Here is a 20548-nt window from a genome sequence, read left to right on the forward strand (position 1 = left end):
AAGGCCAAGACACTGTGGACAGTCATATTACTTGGTGCAAAACACTCCACCGAGGGGAATGCTATGGACAGCCGGGGCAGCGTATACCCAGCCGCTGAGAAATGATAGCTGGAGTCTTTGGCTACAAAATTCAGAATAAGAAATTAGGCACCTGTTTTTAAAGGGAGACTGATTAATCACTAGAAAAAAAAAATTAAGAGAAAAGCTTCATTCTCCATTTCAGTGATGGATGCCTTCTGGAGAGTACACCTCAACCAAATAAAATTTATGATTTAGTCAAGAGCGGATGGTTTGATTCACTAGGGAACCTGAATGAATATAATGACGATATAAAGGGTATCACAGCTGCTAATGCTTTTAGTCCTAAACTCCAAGTTTTCTTGAATAAATTAGATATAGGGCAAACTGGCTCTAAGAGTCAGACAAAAAGCATAAGACATTATTTACAAAACACCAACAGCTTTTGTATGTAACAACTAAAGTGGAATATAAATGTTAGTTTAAATAATAAAAATGCAGTGCATTAATCTTTATCATACCCCAACATCATTTATTTCCACGAAACAAAAGAATAACACTATTCTTTCTATCTTTAAAATTAGGCTAAATTGGAAGAATACTATCCCATAAATCAGTAGTAAAATAAGAAAACACTCCAAATACTCTTGATAGTCATTTTTGTTTTCTAGGACTGCATGCTCAATTTATAAATAGTGTACTTAAAAGCTTTAATATTAACCAGAGCTGTCATATATTTAATGTCTGAGAGTAAACACCTACAGATGACTCAGGTAACTTAAGTCCATCTTTCAGGATGATTTTAGCAACCAGGTGGGGTCTAATTTAAAAATTCCAACTAGCTTCTTTAACAGCTCTTTGATGTCTTCAGAGAAAGGCTTGTTGCTACTGTCTAGTTACTTATCATTGAGACAAATTGTTAATTACATTTTAATGGTGTTTAAGTAGTCAATTCAGATTGAAAGAAATCTATTATCTAAATAGCATCCTCTAAACAAGAGGCAGGAAAACTCTGACATGTAACAATCGGTTAATGGCACTATAATCACTGGAAAGGGATTTGAGCTCCAGAAGTATCACATTCCCTCAGGAAACTTTTCAGGGTGAAATGCATTATTCAACAATCTATTCTATGCATATAAATTGTGCTAAAATAGTATAACACACTGTAACGTGTTTATAACTCCACAAGAGAAGACCAGGGCCATGGCAAATGTTGGCTATTTGAGAGCAGGTGGCAAAGATATCGGTTGCGCTATTGGTGCTTCCCGGCTGCAGCGGCTGACAATTTGAAACATCCTGCCTCTTCATCCCTAGGGCAGGGGCATCCTTGCTGAATTGCTAATGAGGTCGAACACATCGAAAAATGCCAAATTAGAAATTCAGAAGTTCAGTATTTCTAAGTCTTTTTTGCTTAAGAGATTAATTCAATAGAAAGAAATACCACAGATAAAATTTTAACAGCAATTTGTCCTGTAACAACTTCATCCAATTTTTAATTTATTAACTCAAAGTAAATTGCGAATACTGGTAAATTAAGCCTCCTATCACCTATATGAAGCTAAAGAGCGCTGTGAAAATGCTTTGATCACAGTGATGAGTCACACCTTCAGTTTCATGCCAAGGGGAAAATCCTTGCTTTCCTGCGCTACAACCACCGTTTCCTATCATTGCGCTAAAAGAGAATTTCACTGAGCCCTTAACAGGACAGAAAGCCAATTGATTTGACTTATCTAAGAGAAGACAACGGTGAAACGCAAGTTCCGTATGTGGTATTATTCCTCACTTACAGAGGAGGAAATTGGCTTTGGAATCACTGTGATTTTTTTTTCTACGTAAGCGACAAAGCCAGCTATGTGAGTAAGGCCCTCCCCAGACTTGAAGTTTAATACAAAGGACTGCTTCTCTGCCTTACCCAGTCCTTTACCTACCCTTCTCATGGGCCTGGTTCTCTTGGAATTTTATGTCCTAATCTAAATTAGCCAAAGAAATCATTACAAGGTCAGGCACTCTGCTCTCTCTGCTCCAGGCAGAGAGAGGGCTTGCTGTCCCTGCGGGGTTTGTAGGACCAGTTTAACAGTTACAAGGAATCAAACGCTTAAACCTAAACGTTACTGATACGTCATGAGATACTAAACTGTTCTCAACCTTTTCTTATTACCTTTTATAAAGGCATCACGTACATTTCGACCACCCCTAATGTTACACGCCATAGCACTCTCTCATTGGAATTAATCAGATCAGTAATCTTACAGCTAAGGTACATATTTGAAATCTCTACATCTAGAGGGAGTTCTGAATCATGGAGTGATGGCAAAAAGGAATCTGACTCACTGAAAGAAACTTTTCATTTAAATGACATTCTAGACTCTTTTAACTTAATACTTTCCAAGGTATGAGATGCAAACACATGACTGCATTTTGCACAAGGAAATGTCAATTCTCTTCTGCCCTGTTGATAGCTTGGCACCCTAAAGATTGTTGTAATTCATTAGAATCCCGTACACATCTCTAACCCAAAATGTTATATTTTTCTCATATTACAGTTCCTCTACAACTATACGTGAAATGAGCTCACTTGCTGTCCTCTGGAGGGAACTACTAATGTAGGTTAATATTTCTCTGATAGTAGATTAAGAGTAATCTTGAAAGCAGTCATAAGGTTTGCGAAGTGAGAAGCTATCAAGACAGACAAATCAAAAGTAATGGGGAAAAAAAACTCCATGGGAGAGGCACATAACACACACTCAGGGTAAATACTGTACAGTTCCAGCTAGCTGAACGGTCACAGTCACAAGGGAAAGATTCCTTCGTGTGGGCGCTACGGCAAAGAATGATTTGATAATATCTACTTCATAAGGAAGCAAGTACAGACAACACAGGAGTAAAGATGAAAGATTTGAGAAGCAGACAGCGTGAAGGAGTCTCACTGTGTGAGATTTGACAAAGACCTAGTAGCAGATTACCTCTACACCAACTACTTCCAGACAAAAAGCTTGGTGGGTGCTGTCACGTAGGAAGTACAGCCTTATTTTATCTAATCCACCGTTAATAACTGCTTATATAAGAGAAGCAATATCGTGCAAAGGGAATAAATGTGTCCCTTCACAATGGTTTCAGCTGTGATACCTTCAGCCCTCAGAACTGGAAGATAAAATAGGGACTGCCAAAGAAAATTCAGTGGTATTGTTTATGAATTACTGCCAGTAGCGATGGTTTCAAAGATGCTTTCTGGAATTTGGTAAAAAAAATGTAGCAATATACTTCAGGCACTTTCTTCATATTTAAATCAATAATGAGTGATAACTGATTTAAAGATAAGAAATGCAGACAAGAGTCATCAATTAGAATAGCTCTATGAATGTTTTTCTGAGTTTCTTAATTGAATTTAAAAGGTTTCTTCTCTCTAAGCTAGCACAATGACTGCTTTTCCATCTTTAATGGCTAAATTAAGGCTGATTTAAATTGGACAAATATTTGCACATTAACCAGATGTGCATACCTAAATATATATTTCATCAGGAGCTTGATATGAAAGCAGTGGCTAAAAATATTCTACATATAAATCTGCTGAGAAGCTGAAATGTATCCCTGGATTCTTCAGATTAGACTTGCAGATTCTCTTGAAACCTTGCAAAGGAACATTAAAAGACTGAAAGAGACCTGAAAACACTGCAAATTTTAAAAATAAGGCTTTCAGAATCCAAATGATAGTGCTAAAGTTAGTGATTATGGATGAAAAATAAACCTGTTGGTTTACAAAATGCATTTTCAAAGTCATTTTTAAATACCATCTTTTTTCTCTGACATCCTCTAATTACATTGGAACTGAGACACTGCCAAGAGGTTTCTTTTGTGTTTGTAGTTTTTTTTTTGTTTTAAATAGTTCTCCTTAGTTCCTGCCAGCTGCTATGACTCACTGTACTGGTTTTACAAGTAGGTGCAGCAGAGACAGCAATATATTATTATATAATTTATCTGAACACAAAGCTAGGTTGTCATTTACTGACAGGCAAAAGAGAAAGTAAAGTAAAGCTGCTAGGGCTTATATTGCCTTTGACTTCTACAGACAGAAATAATCGTGTGTTCAATGGATAATGCAAACAATCTTGCCTGTTTTTTTTTTTTCTTCTGAATAATCCATGCAGTGAGTCACTAAGATTTTTTTTCACTGCCTACTTAGTTTTTAAAAACTGCAGTTACCAAAAGGCACAGAATTAATTACTGTGTGAAACAGAAAACGTCTCTTTCTCTTACATTTATGTTCTTTTGCAAATGAAACGATATTGTACTATTGACAAATACAATTTAAATATTTTCCCTATATTTAGGGATACATATTTTCCTATATGCAATTTTAAAAACATTTATACATTTATTCTAGAAAAAGAACACAGTAAACTACCATACTAAATGGTCATGCCTCTCATTACATGCCTGCATAAGACCAACACAAAAAATGAAATGTGAATGTATTATGAGCCAATGAAAGTAACGTGAAAAAGGTACTCACTTTTTCTTTAGTCTTCGGTCCTTTTCTGCTTGGGTTCCAAGTTTGCCTAATCCCAGAGATTCTTGTGCTGCCACCTCTGTTTCCATATAACCTCCTGTGGTGAAACAAGAACAAGAAAAAAATTCACCATATTTCCCAATAGTTCGTTCCCAGTTGTTCCCCTCCTCAACCTTCCAATTGCCCCCCCACACCCTTTTCCCCCCTCCCATCAGGTATGTTTTTTCCTTAAGAAATTAAGTCTAGTGTAGATGAACAGCATCTATTACCCACAGAAGTGAATATGTTTAAATTCTGGCAAGTGTTGCCTACACAGAAAAGAAATGGTTTCCTCCTTGCGTTTTGCAGAAGAGCGCCCTGATTTTCTCCACTGCTTATCCTCTGCCTCCTAGGCTCAGGCTTGCAGTCCTAGCAAGCAATGCTCTACCCTAGCACGCCCATTTTTTAATCTTAGTTGGGAAACGTACAGATGAAAGTGCCTTCCCAAGAACTCTCGGGTTACTATTGATATAATACAGTATCACTTAATGCCATAATACGAAAGTCTTTATTTTGCTCTCATAGACAGGCTATACGGTCTTTGATGTCATTATCCCTGCAAACTCCCAAGTCAGAGATGACACCATGAACCTGTTGGGGGGGGGGGGGGGGGAAAGCAAAAAAAAAGCAAAAAAAAAAAAGCGCCTCCCAGGTCCTCCAGGTCCCTAACTCCTGTCAAAGTTATTGGGGGCTGGAGTATCTGGGCCAAGCGATTTGCCTGGCATCACGAGGGAAGCCTGCAATATGCAAGGACACCTGGACTAAAATAAATGCCTATCATAAACTAAGGACAAGACTAGCTTCGTATGATCCATTCTGATCAACGGTATGCTGGTTACTGTGACTTTCCTGGTGCTGCAGTGGAAAGGTATCGTTTTGGGGGAGCAGGGGCACAGTCTTTATTTTGTGTGCATTTTTTCTTCGCTTTTCTTTTCATAGTTGCCTGGATTCAAGGAGGAAGCGCCCTGCTCATGCCGCTGAGGTAGGCGGGCAGTGTCCCGGCTGTGGCCCTAGCCAGCGCTCACGTGCGCGGGCGGAGGGGCTGCGGCACTGCCTCGGGGGCTGCTCCCCATTTGTGCTGCCCTTCAGGAGGTGCCTAACTGGCGCAAGAAGAAAGATGACAGCTACTGCGAACGCCGGGGCCTGGCTCCATCTGCCAAGCGGCAACTTTTTATTTCTCAGCTAATGGATAGGAAACAATCGTACAGCAGAGAGCCGCACGATCTCGCACAGCACTCTACAAGCTTTCTATTCCGATTCCTCAGTTTTAAAGATAACATAATGCATAAATTTTATCACATATTGAAATACCATCCCCGACTCTTATTAATCACATTTACCTGCACCTCAGTCAAGTTAGAGGAAAAACCCACTGATGTATCATTTTTATGCCATTAAATGAAAAAAAAGACTGTTTTAAAGCTGTCCCTTCAACGTATGCGTAGTTCTGCCACTACTGCTGTCTAGGCAAAATTTTTCTCTAATAAAGAGGACATTACATCTCCAAGTATCATGATGAGAATGATGCCTCCAATTACAAATGCACAAAAAGCAACTGTATAATTTGCTTTATTTCATTTACTTTTAAAAGTTTTATAAGCTTATGACATCAAATGTTTTTTGACTGACCCTGGAGCAGCTTTTTAACTTAGTAAACTGCTGCATCAACATATTACTTAGACCTTTGTGAGAGAGCAGCTCACGGTTATTTCCAATACAGGTGGTATGAGTGCAGTGTAATGACAGATTTTCGCAGATCAGAAGGTAATTTTGGCCTAACGGACTTTCCCACAAAACAAACACATCTGGGTCATTTCAGTAACCGAGGGTACCTTGTATTGAACACGGTGATTACGCCCGTCAGTACCTTAGACACGCAGATGGTTGTAATAGGTGTTTCCTAACAAGCTGACCTTCACTTAACACCAATACAGATCGACTTGCCTGTGCTGGGCTAAAAATGCCTGTAACATACTGTTTGTTTTACAGACTAGAATATTTAAAACATAACACAGGGGGAATACATAAACGTCTTGTGTGATATTCCCCAAGTGAGAGATGACTGGGCAAGTGCAAAATCAAACAACTTAAACATCATGAAAAAAAGACACCGCTACTCTCTGTAACATTCCTTCCCCCTTGCCCAAAAATCAAAAGAACTCTTGAAGAATCTGGAAATGTTGAATCTTGAGTCTAAATAAATAACTGAGGCATGTATTTGCCTTTGAATAATGATGACAAATGACTGAGCAGAGATGACAGAAACAGCAAAATATAAAATAATGAAACTTCAGCAAGTTGACTTTAGCTCCACTTTAGCAGTGGAGAATGAATAATTGCAAAGTTTTACAGGTAGCGTGGAGCAAGAAAATCTTTTGGGTTATACCCTGGCTCCACTGAAGTTAGCGATAAAGTTTTGGATGTTGCAATATTGTTTCTTAAGTAAGATGATATGTTATATGTGATTTTAGAGATATTACAGTATTATTTTCAGAAATATTACGCGTACTTATAATGTATAGCACCACTGGGATCCCGAGTACCCTCTGCATTGAGATGAACTTTTAAAGCGCTCTTTTGAAAATAATCGTGCGCATGTACAAATATGTACATAATAATAAAACAAATTAATGTAGTTTCTGAGGCTCCAAATTGCCTCTTTAGGACTTGATATTTTACTGAAGAAAAGGTATTTTCCATATACAAAAATATAACTGTGAGAAGTTAAAGTATGTATGTATATCAAATTAGAATAAGTTCTATTTAAGTAAGGAGTTAAATGAGATTCTTTTAATGATTTTGTAATATAAATTTAGGTTATAAAAACATCCTAAAATTCATCTTTAGTAATATACAGGACAGTGATGATAGGACTTGCTGTCTAGAGCTCTATGATATAGTACCTTACTATAAATAGAACAAATCGAATAAATATTAATTATATATCCTGCAGATATTATACTTCTCATGGAGCTAATTAGAACACTAACACTGCTGCTATTTTTTTTATTTTATATTCTCTTTAAAGTACTGCCTCTGAATGGACATTGCCTCTCTCTCTCTCTCTCTCTCTGTATAAATATATATCTTCTTGGTATCTTAAAAATTAGGAGGAGGAAAAAACACTCTATAATTCAGCTCCTCAACAACTTCCCTTAATTTCTCAAAATAATTTGCTCCTACTTTTAATCACTGTTAATTTTTGTGTACGTTTGTAAACCTAGCTTGCCTAAATAAAATGTATATTACACTGATATCTTTGCTATTGAGCCAAAGGATAGATGCCACAAAAATTTCATTTAATTGCAAATCTTCACTAATATCTGCTTGCAATTTCATGAGTTAGTATGGGGAATTATCAAATGGGATTTATCCAATTATATATATATGTCTTATTAATCATGTTAGGTATTATTAAAAATTAATCTATTGTCAGATGACATTGCTCCTGAGACAATCTTTACAGGAGTTATTTTATTTTTGTTCCACACCGCAATGAACTGCAGAGAAGACCAATGCACTTATTACATCTTTGCCCTTTATGTTCCTGAGTTCCTGTGAATTCATAGATTATTATGCATAATCCATTAGTACCAATAAAACTGGTTTATGAAATGTAAATGTGAATTAATAACCCAGTCTAAAGTTATAAGATTCTTAATTTGCTCTCAAAATGGCAACATGCAGGTTTATTTGAGAGACCCATTTAATAGATTCTGAAATATATTAAACCACGAGGATGACTGAATAAATCAGTTTTATTCTCCCCATAGTGAGAAACAAAAAGAATTTAAATTAAATTTAGATTTTTTTTTTGGAGAACCTAAGGTTCTTACTGGCAAAGGGGAGAAAGGTTGCGGTGTGAATGGAGAATGCTTATTTATCTGGTTTTACTCTGGTACTAAGACCCTAATATCACCCTATTTTATGCTGTAGAATTTTAGCAATGGGTGTGTTAGTTGTGATAAGGATAAATTTTAATATGAATTTAGGTTTTTCATTTTTGGTTTACATATCAGCTTAAATGCTTACAATTACTGTAAACTTTTAAAAATCGTTCACAGATGTTATGTGGCCACCTTAGTGACTACACTAAAAATTTAGTGCTTAACAAATTTGTACTATATGACATTGTCATGAACAGGAAAGAGCTACTATTCTCATTTTAATGACAGGGAAACAAAGGCACCAAGAAGCTACATTATCAAGTCAACACTAATTTTGTTTGGTTCTCCTTGCTCTATAGATGTTATATTTTTCTAAATAATGCACCCTCCCAATAATGTGTGAATAGAAGAGCTTGGACTAAAGTTTCTGCTCTTAATCTTTTATGCATTTCTCTTCTGGAAACTTGCCACCAGGAGATATAGCTGTACTTAATCAAAGGTGTAACTGAGACTTGTGTCAGCGTGTGTAGGTATGCTAATCTTAATCTAGCTAAATAATCTAGCTACGAACATGGACTGCAGCTCAAAATGTAGCTGCTTGTCTAGGTACACAGACTACGAGCCTGTGCTGAAGACTGTCACTTCATCTGCCATGGCTTTTGCTACCTAAGGTACTTAAATAAAGCTATACTATGACTGTTCTTTGAGTGTGGTATAGGCGTACCCTATGGAACATCACAGAAGAAAATTTTTGCCAAGAATGAATTAGACTAAGGTCTTGGCTAGGGAAAAGGACAGAACGAGTGGAAGAAAATAAGGCATTGCTGTGGGCAGCAGAGCTAATTTCAAGAGTATGCAAGAGATGACAGCACTGAGAGGTGCTAGCAGATGTCTAATAACACACTGAAACCTGAACGGCTACTGCACTTACTTGCAAGGGCCTTCTATATCACATGGTTATGCCCGTTATTCTGGCTTATTACTTACCCCTCTCTCAGCCCTTTTTGTATTTTGATTATTTGAGAGCACACTGTTAGCATTTTTATCTTAATGCAAGACAGCACTGAAGCAGTAGACTCACTGAAGTGGATGATTCTAGTAATTTGTGTCAGAAGTCTCCTTTCATTTGTCGTATCAAACTCCTGACAAACATAATTACCGATAACAGTGAAATTTAATGGGGAAGTTCTGCCAGCATAAAGAAGAAATAAGCGTTTGGAAAACCAAAAAGAAGCAAAATTAAAAATGAATTAAAAAATGAATTAAAAATGAAAAAACGATTGTGAAATGGTGACCTTGGCTTGGTACCACTAATTCCTTACTGAGCTGTCCAAGTCGAGCCTTCTCTTTTTTACCGAACAAACGTCCTATTGAAGACTTGATTCCTTTCTTCTTGGGAGCTTTGTGCAGGGAGTCCTGGCTGCTATTGACACTGCCAAGACCAATGCTTTCTGGCTCCAATGAAGCAGGCAAACTACTATAAAGTGATAATAAAAAAGTAGAATACATAGCACATTATAAATTACAGCTGCTCAGAAAAGAATAAATCGTAACTAGGTAACTCCCCATCATAACTCCCCATCACTAGAAAAATTAATCAAATCTTTTCTTTAAATGATTCAGCAATATGAAGAGCAATATGAAATCACATTTTCTTCATCAGGCTGACACAATCTTATTAAAAAGGGCTGGAAATAAAGAAATATTTTAATTTGCTAAAAGACAATTGATGAAAAATACAGGAATGAATGTGATGTTTATTATTTTTCTAGGATTTGCAGGATCACTGCTTCCAGTAGTGATCAAAACAAAAATATCTGGCATGTGTTTTAGCACCAACAAATGTTCTCAGGGTCATGCAAGAGACAAAGGTAAAGGTTTACCTTTGGGAAAAACAATTGCCAAAAGAAACATGAAGGAATTATGGTATTTTGGGGTTGCTAAACAACAGGATGATTTGAAAAGAATAACGTGCTAAAACTGTGAAGTACTGATTCATGCTACAAACACCTTACCTTCTGGCATCGTTGTGGTACGAAGAAGGAAGAGTATGAGTCATTCTGATAGCTCTAGGTGTTGGTGGTGGAGAAGTTTCACATTTGATTGTGGCTTTATCCTCACGCCCATCTTCTTCGACTACTGCAATCTTGGGGGAAAGATACATCATTGAAAGCCTATGAGCTCTGCAAGAAAGTCTCGACATGTTTCAAGAATTTGCCAAGTGAATCGAGACACGTTGTGGATTCAAGTGCAACTTTCTGAGCAAATTATAAGGGTTCTTATTTTTAAAAGAGACTATTGGGAAAGAGCAAAATTGCCTAAGTATGGCAGCTTAAAGTACATATTTAAAAAAAGAAATTGCACTTGAAAAAGAAAATCCTTCCTTTTATGCAAAACAGGTTGATTCAGTAAAGGTCTACACAGGAGAATAACTTCATGCATGAGCAGGCTTACTGCATTAAACAGGATTATTCATGTAAACAAAGTTTCCTAGGGGATATACAGGGAAATAGAAGGGAAATGCAGGGAAATAGAAGGGAAATGCAGGGAAATAGAAGGGAAATGCAGGGAAATAGAAGGGAAATACAGACATAAACAAGACCACTCTTTGCATAGCTTGTTAATAGAATGATCAGAGTGCTTGAAAATAACCATTAACAAAAAAGGAGCTTTGTCACAGAATATAATGATTTATCTTAAATACCGTCTCCTCTCATGTAAAAATAAATTCCATATTCAATGCCAGTTCTGTAAATTGCATCACAAGATTGCAAAATCTGTCTGCTTCCTCCAGCAATAAGAATGGCCTAAATATACTTTAAGTCATTCTTATGTGCCCATACTTTGTTTTTAACTATATTCCTTTCAGTTTGTGCTGGAGAGGCTAATACTCAACAATATCACTGGAGAACCTTGATTCTTGGATTAGCTGAGACCCTTGCAAGCCTTTTCAGGTAAGATTAAAATGATCATGTTCAAGGGTCATATAAAAAGGAATACAGGGGATGCAATGGGTGGCAAGAAATCCAATTATCTGAACAGAACAAAAGAAGTTCAGAGTACTGACGCGAAGGATTTTAGCAAACAGGCTCTCTTAAACTTAAACAAACAAACAGTATCATACCTTTCTCCGATGTTTCCTTAGGTCACTTGGCTTAGATTGGTAACAAAAGCAGCAACAACAGAAGAAGAATGATTAGTAAATCTTTTTTGAGTAGAGACAGCAAAATGCCTCATGTTCTTCTTCTTACATACAGAAGGAGGAAATGGAGTTTTCATTCATTTAATACTATCCATGCTGTATATTGAATATAAACTTTGTGTCACAACATGAGATGAGCCCCGACAAATATTCCATTCTCTGAAAGCAATTACTGCTTCTAAAGTTGTAATCCGCTCTATTTTCATACATTCAGCAAAGAATAGGACATTTCAAACGTATGGTATCCCTTTTTATTTTTGGAGTCTTCGTATAAACCTTCTCACTACTGCCCCCAAGTTGTTTTTTGTTTTTTTTTTTGCAGTTTTGTCTAATATTACAAACTTATCAGTATTTCACCAAGTATAAATGCAAAAGGCCATCAACAAACTCCATGCCTGAAAAGGGGGTATTTCTCTCCTGCCACCCTCATTCCTAATGTGCCTGGTATTTTCAATCAATGAATACAAATATACCTATCTTCTGTACTGCACAGTACAATCTCACAGTAGAAGGCTGCTAGAATGTACCTTGTTCAATCCTCTTCCCATTTTTATTTTTGGCAGATGTCTCATTCATTCAAATAGACCTGAGCAAACTCCACAGAATTTATTTACTGCACAGACCCAGGTTGTGGAAACTCTTTGCAGTTCTCCAGCTGATCCTCTACAGGATCATGTGGCAATTTTGGGCTCTAGAGAGTAGATCTCTACAGAGCTCCTCTCAGCTCAGTGTTTCCACTCAGAGGACCTCTGATAGCCTGTTGTGTTCATCCCTGGCCACGAAACAGTCAACATTCAACTCTGCTGAAACAATGCAGGGGCAGAAGCATCCTGAAAAGATCCATGTGTTTCCTAGCGAGGGTGAGTGGAGCTGTGGCTGTTCTGTTGAGCCTGCAGTCAGGCACTGCTTCTACGGCTTGTGATATGTCAAGCATTTGATTGCAATTTATACAGACATACCCATCTGAGCTTTAATACAGCTAGAGCCTGATACCAATGAAGCCATGGCAACATAACGTACAGAGGCTATACTGTCATTTTGTATTTGAATCTGATGAACCTATTGACCCGAAGCTACTGTGTCCATATCAAGGCAACCAGGTGGCACCAGTCTCTGCTGGAAGGTTGGTTACCCGTTGCCATATAGCAGCCGCTGAATCACTTAGTTTTAATGGCTGGTGAAATGGAGTCAGACTGCGTATCTGGTGAGGCACTGCCTTGGTTAAGCATGTGGCGCCCGTGGCAGCCTACGCGCCCACCTTCTTCACAACGTTCTGTGCCGCAAAGGGTTTCAGGTCTGCTGCTTGGCAGGGGAGAGCCACAGCCATCAGGGAAGGAACAACCACCAGCCCTGTGGTTGGAGACTTCTGTCTTTACTCCCCAGGAAGGCAGCAAACACCATCCTAAACTGGGATGGGTATAGGTAGCTGCCAGTTCCCAGGAACAGGGTTGGGAAGGAGTCCTCAGCTGGTTCCTGCATCAGGTACATGATAGTAGACAAATGTCCTTATTCACAGTTGAGCAGCAGCCAACTGGAGAACGAACAGCTGGGCTCCACTCTCAGCTGTTTTTAGCAATGTTTTTGGTGAGGAGAGTTAATTTCTGCTTCTGGACTGAGATAGAAGCTCATTTCCCATCTGCTGAGAGTCTCCACCAAGGGACATTCGTCTCTACTGAGACTCAGTGCTGCCGCATCCCAGGAACAGACCAGAGGAGGTCACTGATCACGTTCAGATCAAATTTTATCAGAAAAACAGTAAATAAAAATGGGGCTAAAGATGTTCATATCAACATCACTGTGTATCAGAGCTCAGCAGAGCTGGCTGCTTTGATTCTCTCCCAGGGCTTAAAGGGATGAATTTGCTCAGGCTCTAAACTGTGGTTTGTAGCCCACACTAACACCGCACCCTGCATCTGTACTCTTAACAATATTGGAGCTGGACATCTTGAAAACACTGACATATGCCACCTTTGCTTACTTGACTGTTGTACTGTTATGCTTTTTCTATGACCAAAATTTAAATTTTGAAAACCGCTTTCCAAAACAGACTTGTTTCAGAATCCGTCTTCAAAGATGCAGTAATGTTAGAATTGTTCTGCATCATGATTTGGTGACTTGGTATTTGTGTGTACTGCTCATAATGTTGAGATGCACAAGTTAAATGAATTATTGGAAAACCAGCACCTATTTCAAGACCTCAATATACTATCATGAAGAATATATATACACAAGGTGCTGCAAGTATAAAAGAGAAAAAATAAACCAATTATCAGATATAGAAAGTAGTAAAAGTTTTTTAAAGTAATATGTGGTAGATATTTCCTGGAGATTTAAACTCACTAAGGCTAATAGTCCCACAGTCTACTATGTAATAACTGCATTCTACTTCAGAGCTCCTCACTTGTAAACAATTTTCACATATGAATTGATTACAGTAAGTCCAACAACTAATTCTAATTCTTTTTAATTCCATTATCCGTGTACTGAAGGGCCTTGATCCTCAGATCAAAAAGGCCCTGGTAGATCAAGCAATGCTCAAAACCAAAACAATACAAAAGAAAAGTCTTCAAACATGTATATATTCTGTGGAATTTACCATCTATAACGAAGAGGTGGAAAAATAAGTAGAAAGGCAAGCAGTTCACACAGTGAAAAGAAGAAGTACCTCATACTAGAAATATCACACCCAAAGTTGGCCTCACAGAATTTCTTACCAGTGTCATAACCCCCATTCTGTCCATCTCCCTGGCTGGACTGCGAGGAGTGAGTTTAGGAGTCGAGTGTCCACTGGGAGGAGATGAACTTGCAAGTGACGATGCCGTCACTGAGCCAGTGATGGATGTTCCTTGGTGGACTCTGGCTAGGTTTAAGCCTTCCAGACTCACACTGGCCACTCTGTTCTCTATTTCTTCAGCACGCAGTTCTGTTGACTCTTTTTCTTCTTGGATTAACCTTGTAAAATAAAAAAAGAATGTGGTTTTATTTAGGCCAACATCAATTATCTAAAAGTATTCCCAGATGCTGAAAGCAAATTGTCTTGATGTTTTTTGCTCTTTCACATATATGCATAAACTCACATTGATACGCACAATATATGTTTATACAGAGGGTTTATATGCACATCACTGACTCTAGCTTTTATTTCTCATCGTAATTTCTTCTTTTGTTTCTGCATAACCCCAAAACAAAATGGAACGATATTTCAAATAACATCCAAAGAAAAAAGAAAGAAAATGTAAGTTTTGTAGATCAACCCTCAAATAATATTGAAAAAGATATTTTAAATCATCAGCTCTATTAAATTCTTTTCTGTAGTTCCTTTGTCCTCAAAAGCTGTTCAAAGAATTTCCCCAACAACAAGACTGGACATATGACATTTCAGCAAGATTGGTTTCTTTGTGAAGAGGAAAGGATGGGGAGGAGGATTTAACAATCTGATTTATAATAGGAAACTAATTCCAGTCTTAAGTTGGCTTCATCTGATCTTTTGTTGCCAAAACATGAACACAAATTTAAACCCAAATGAAAATGGACCTTTAAGAAGGGAATTGCTAAGATAATTCATATTAATAAAACAAAGGAACATGCAAATCAACTGGTCTGTTTCATCCCCAAAAGCTGTTGACAAAAATTACCGTTGTTTTTAAATCATAAAGTTTTTAAGTGAATTTCATTAAAACAGCTCTCTTGCTGGAAACAAATGTAATTTTTTTTTTTTTTTTTTTTTTTACACACATACAGCCTCAATTGGATGCTTCCACTGGGCCCCTTAGTTTTGTTTTTTTAACTGTGATTGTACTTATATAAACGTACTACCTATTTATCATTATATGTCCTTTACCCGTAAACCTGTGCTAGGAGTAGTCTTTTTTGGAAATAGGAGGAAAGAATATGAGGGATCAAAGTAAAATGGGAATTTGAACCCAGGGGAGACTGAAATTGTAAGCCAGGCTTTCTAAGTGAAACAAGGAAAGTATAATAAATGAAGCCATAATATGTTGAAAATGGAAACCTGCAAATTCCCGTGCTGTGATGTGTCTTCTTCCCTAAAAGCCATTACAAAATTTTTACAAAATGTCTACAGTTCTTTCCAAAATGAACTGTAGTAGGAACTCTAAGGCAAACCATAATTTGACAGGGAATTCTAGCAATCTTTTTTCACTTTAGTAATCTAAATTCTGCATCATCTTCTATAATAAAGCAGATCTAGGGGAAAATATATTTTTAAACTCTTTTGATATTTCAAATCATTTAATAAATAGTTAAAAATAGTGTTCACCAGAAAAAAAAAAAATCAAGAAAATATGAAATGCAATAACGTCTGTGAAGACATCCTTGTTGAACCACTTTTCCTGAAACACATATTAAAAAAAAAAAAAAGAACATAAAATTAGTTTGCCTGAATCTTTAAGAGTGATGGTAATAAAAATGCATACTTCAGTATAAGCCAATCAGTAGGGGAAATAAAAAACTTCTCTTACTTGGCCTCAAGGGAAAATAAACCATAAATGGTGTCCCCTTTTCCTGCCTCCTTCTTTATGACATGAAACAATACCTACTACCTAAATCACAACCCTATGGTCCGTAAAAGAATGATCTGACTTGGTATGGCACAAATAGTATTCCACTGTATTACCTGCAGGTACAATTCCTTGACAAAACATTTAACTGTTTTACATAATTACTTGTAAAACTGTCAAACAGGACAAATATATCTGCTGAATCTACAGCTTCTTGAATTGGTCACAGTGCTGACTTTCTCATTATAACAGAAAAATATGGATAAAGTTCTCTTTGCGTACACTGGAAATATAGCATTTTAAGGAGATTTTTCCCTCCCAACAACAAAATTTCCCTTTGACTTTTTGTCTCGACAGCTGTAATAAGAGATATTAGAAAAGAGCAGTAAAATCCTATGTGAATCAAATGAAGAAATTCTGATAGTAGTGAAAATGCAAAATTGTAGATATATAACAAAAACCCTCCTTGCTGGAACAGAAGTTATACAAGCTGAATTCATTACAATTGTGTTTTTCCTTAAAGATACTTTGCTTAAAGAAAGAGTGAGAAAGTAAGGTGAGAGTAAAAGGTAATCTAGTTTGGATGATATTTCTTACTACGCTCTTTCTAACGACAGTAATCACCAGAAAGTTACTCAGGCGACTAATGCATTTAATAACATCTCTTTCATCTCCTTCTTGAGAAGCAGAAGCTAGTGAAATGATGTTTTTGATATACTAACTTTTTTTAGTTACCTTTCCTGAAAAACATGTAAGAATGTTTTAAGCATAAAGTATGGTTTCACTTAGAAAAATCCTTTAATTAACATAGTATCACTGGATTTGCGATCACTCCATTAAATCTACATAGATATTAGCAAAATAAATTCATTTCACCACCTATTTCCAAGCGCTATAACCCAACGGGGAGCATGAAAATAATAATTAAAAAAAAACAAACTCATACACTCTCTGGTTCCATATATGTCTTAGAAAAAGTGGCTCATGTGAGATATAATATAGAAATAATTACCAGAAGAAAGCATGAACAGCACTGAAATTTTTCAGACAGGCGGTCATTAGTGAGAAAGTGGAACCATGCAGAATATAGAAAAAGATCTTGAAAAGATGACTACAAATAAGAGATCAATCAAATCTTCCCTGTGTTAGTTTTCGCTAACATACTTCCCTTTAACTGGCCAACATTTCTTCAAACAATAAATATTCAAAAAACAGACACGTTACCAGTTTTTTGAATGTACGAGTGGTTTTCTGATTGTAATCTACGGCACCGGAACTCATGCATTAAGGGGAAGTTAAAGCTCTAATCAAGAAGCACACACCAGCTGGTTCAAGTTACATACCTAATTTCTTTATTGATAGCATCTAGCTGCTCCTGAAGCATCATGGCCAGAGTCTGGGCATCCGAATGGCCACTCGGTGACAGCAGGTCCATGGAACTGAAAAGTGTTTCTCTGTCGTCATCATCAATGTCAGACATTTCGGTGTCGCTTTCAAAGGGATGGCTGCTCAAAACGCCTATCTGCTGAGTCCTGTTCCACTCGTGATCTCCAAGTGATTTTACCTAGTAGGAGTTAGGAAATTTATACGGCTTAGTCCATGGAAAACAATTTCAAAGTTGGATTTCTATAAAATGGCAAAAGAGAACAACTAACATTTAAGAGTCCTTATTCATTCTCCATTAACACTTGTAACATTACTGCAAAGAGGCATTTTTTTGGCATTGCAGATGGTGTAAAGTATTTCACATAATATCTAACGTTGTGTAAAATTAACCAAGAGGGAAATTTGCAATGGTGCCCAAAAAAGACAGATAAGAAAGTATGTTTCAACTTTGATATCTGAACTTAAATTTCTCTGCCTTCGTTTTAGTACGATACTCTTATCTGAGCCTGTATAGGGAAAACAAAACAAAACAAACCTTGCTGTATCTATTTAACAAGCTTTTTCCCTGAAATACACAAACTGAAAGTTAAACAGTCTGAAATGCATTCTCTTATCAAAGAATATTTGAAATGAAATTGGTCATTAACCTTTGGCTCATCTCTGCGTACTCCCATCCGGCCTCTTCTAGGTCTCCTTATCACTTTAGTTGACCGATAGTCAGACTGGCTATCAACCAGCGAGCCCACAGAATACCTCAGCTCTGCTGATGTGTCAAGGTGAGGCCTAAAAAAGATCCAAAGCAGTAGATTGAGAGAGTATAGTAATAACAACAATAATCCGCTGACCTTAAGTCTAGGAAGACAGATTTTATTTTATTTTTTTTAAGCAAGCTATTATGCGTCACCGAAGGAATGACAAAACACTACACTGAAACAAAAAGTTTTAAAAGAAAAAGCTTGAAATCATATTATGAGAAAATTATAGTTTATAGTGACTCCTAAAACATGCTCATGGCTTTCAAAGAGGACAAGGAAGAGCACTCAATGCTCTATAGACAGATGAGTGTGCCCCTGCATCAGCACTCCCTGAGATAGCAGTCCCCTTCTCGCCATTCCAGCTAACTAGAACCGTGCTATTAGTAATCAGGGAAATTTTAAACTCTGTGTTACTCTTAACAGGCATAGGAGAACAAAATCTTTCTACTTGACATTTCAGTATCTAAAAGAGCATAAAATGAGAGTTTAAAGCAGCACTTTAATATTTTTTAAAACTCAGGGGAAAAAACTCTTACAATCAGCTACAGACACCTTACAAGGTTCAGAGCAATGTTAATAATCAGTTTCAGAAACAAATCAGAAAACTCAGAAAAAAATGGAACTTTTGCTCTTAAACACTTCTCACACTTTGAAGAGAATGCAGCCCAAGAAAACCATGGCTCTGGCCTTAGAAATAAAAGCTAAGTGAGGGAACGTCTGATCTTTCAGAAAACCACATATATTTACACTGAATTCTGCACAAACTGCAGACTAAGCATGACTATTTCCCCGGGCTCCAGTTATATATCTTTGTTTCTAAACATATAGATTCACTTTTCCTTGAGAATAATTTAATTTGAATTTAGGCATCCTGGTACTTGGGAGACTGAGGCATTGATCTAAAATTTCAAACATCACTTTTATAAAATGAAAGTGAAAGATAAAAGAATACAGCTGTGATGTCTGTTTACTGATAAATGTGAAATGTGAAAAGATATTCATAAACATGAAAGCCTCTAGCTGCTGTGGGGGCTCTGCGCAACCGCACAAGCGTGCGGAGGACTATGTTTTGCAATTGGAAGCTGCTCTCACCAGAACAAGCAACAACCAACATGATTAGATATCTCTTCAGAAAGACCAAAGACTGATCCCTCTGCTAACCGAAATGGGGCACTTTATAGCAGAATAAAGGCACCTTGACAGAATGGTATGGAGAAACTTAATTGCTATGTAGTATTACAAGTACTGTGACAAATCTAAAATAATAACAGAAGGATTTTAAGTGTTAATATAATATCATTTACAAAAAATAAATACCATAAAAATAGATATCAGAATTCCTGGATAGGCAAAAATGTGATATAACAATATTGGATAATGTTTCAGAACTCAGATTTTAGGTGGAAAATATGTCTGAGCTCATAGTGTTTGTCATAAAATAAATAAAATTTTCTATTTATAAATCATCATGGTAAATGGCAGCTCAGAGAAGCAAACTTGAAATCTGTGTGGATAGTCTTCTAATATAAAACATTGTTATTTCAATAAAGTTAAAATAACGTTGAGCTTAGCTTTATGTCAACTAACTTCATCTTTGAAGTGATCGGTGATCTTTGTCTTAATCATAGTGCATGAAAAACTTATTAATGGTTTGCTTAATGCTCCCTTTTCCAAATGTATTGACGTTTTCTATAGTTTGCATATATGCTTGTTCTAAAGCTTCATGGTCTTCTGATAAACTTAAAAATGAAAAAGAAGTCACTGCATACTAACTGTAGGACAATTTTTCAAAGTTAACTTTATGTGTACCATAAGGACTTACGGTCTTCTGTATGTTTGTTTCCAGAAGCTCCTGAAAATCTCTGTGATTCAGCAGACTTTCATGACTGATCCACTCTCTATCAGTTGCCTGAGGCTTTTTGGCTCTCATCACTGTTTTGGTGATTATGCTACTCTCTATTGCCTCTGCATTAATTTTCAAACAACCATCAGTATACTTTCTCTTAGGCTTCTCATCATGCCTGATAAGTGCTTCCAAAATATCAGAAAAATTATGATTTTACCTTATAAAATTATCTAAAACTCACCTTTTATCATTATACTAATAAGAAAATTTGACAACAGCTGGCCTACAAACATCCTCAAACCTCCATCCATCGTCCATTGCAGGACGATAATTCTTTTGTTTTTTATTTTTCTGCCTGTTTCTCCTCTCTTACTTTGTAAAGTCT

General features: G+C 36.8%; 1 protein-coding gene across 17 annotated transcripts in view; it reads right to left on the minus strand.

Annotated features, from left to right (window-relative positions):
- Positions 1–20548, minus strand: part of PPFIA2 (PTPRF interacting protein alpha 2) — a 355163-nt gene that overhangs the window by 35625 nt on the left and 298990 nt on the right. For 12 of the 17 annotated variants that reach the window (XR_011139894.1, XM_068936437.1, XM_068936432.1 and 9 more), the window contains 7 exons: positions 18210–18345; positions 17520–17740; positions 14371–14608; positions 11579–11608; positions 10470–10600; positions 9750–9931; positions 4532–4625 (listed from right to left, as the gene is read on the minus strand). Coding sequence is in view for 16 of the 17 variants with exons in the window: in XM_068936437.1 (XP_068792538.1) it covers positions 4532–4625; positions 9750–9931; positions 10470–10600; positions 11579–11608; positions 14371–14608; positions 17520–17740; positions 18210–18345 (1032 nt within the window). In the remaining variant the exon portion in view is untranslated. The remainder of the gene's footprint in view (positions 1–4531; positions 4626–9749; positions 9932–10469; positions 10601–11578; positions 11609–14370; positions 14609–17519; positions 17741–18209; positions 18346–20548) is intronic. The other 5 variants (XM_009669530.2, XM_068936447.1, XM_009669535.2 and 2 more) reach the window with 1 other exon arrangement.

This window comes from Struthio camelus, chromosome 1 (assembly GCF_040807025.1).
Source record: "Struthio camelus isolate bStrCam1 chromosome 1, bStrCam1.hap1, whole genome shotgun sequence".
NCBI classification, from domain to species: Eukaryota; Metazoa; Chordata; class Aves; order Struthioniformes; family Struthionidae; genus Struthio; species Struthio camelus.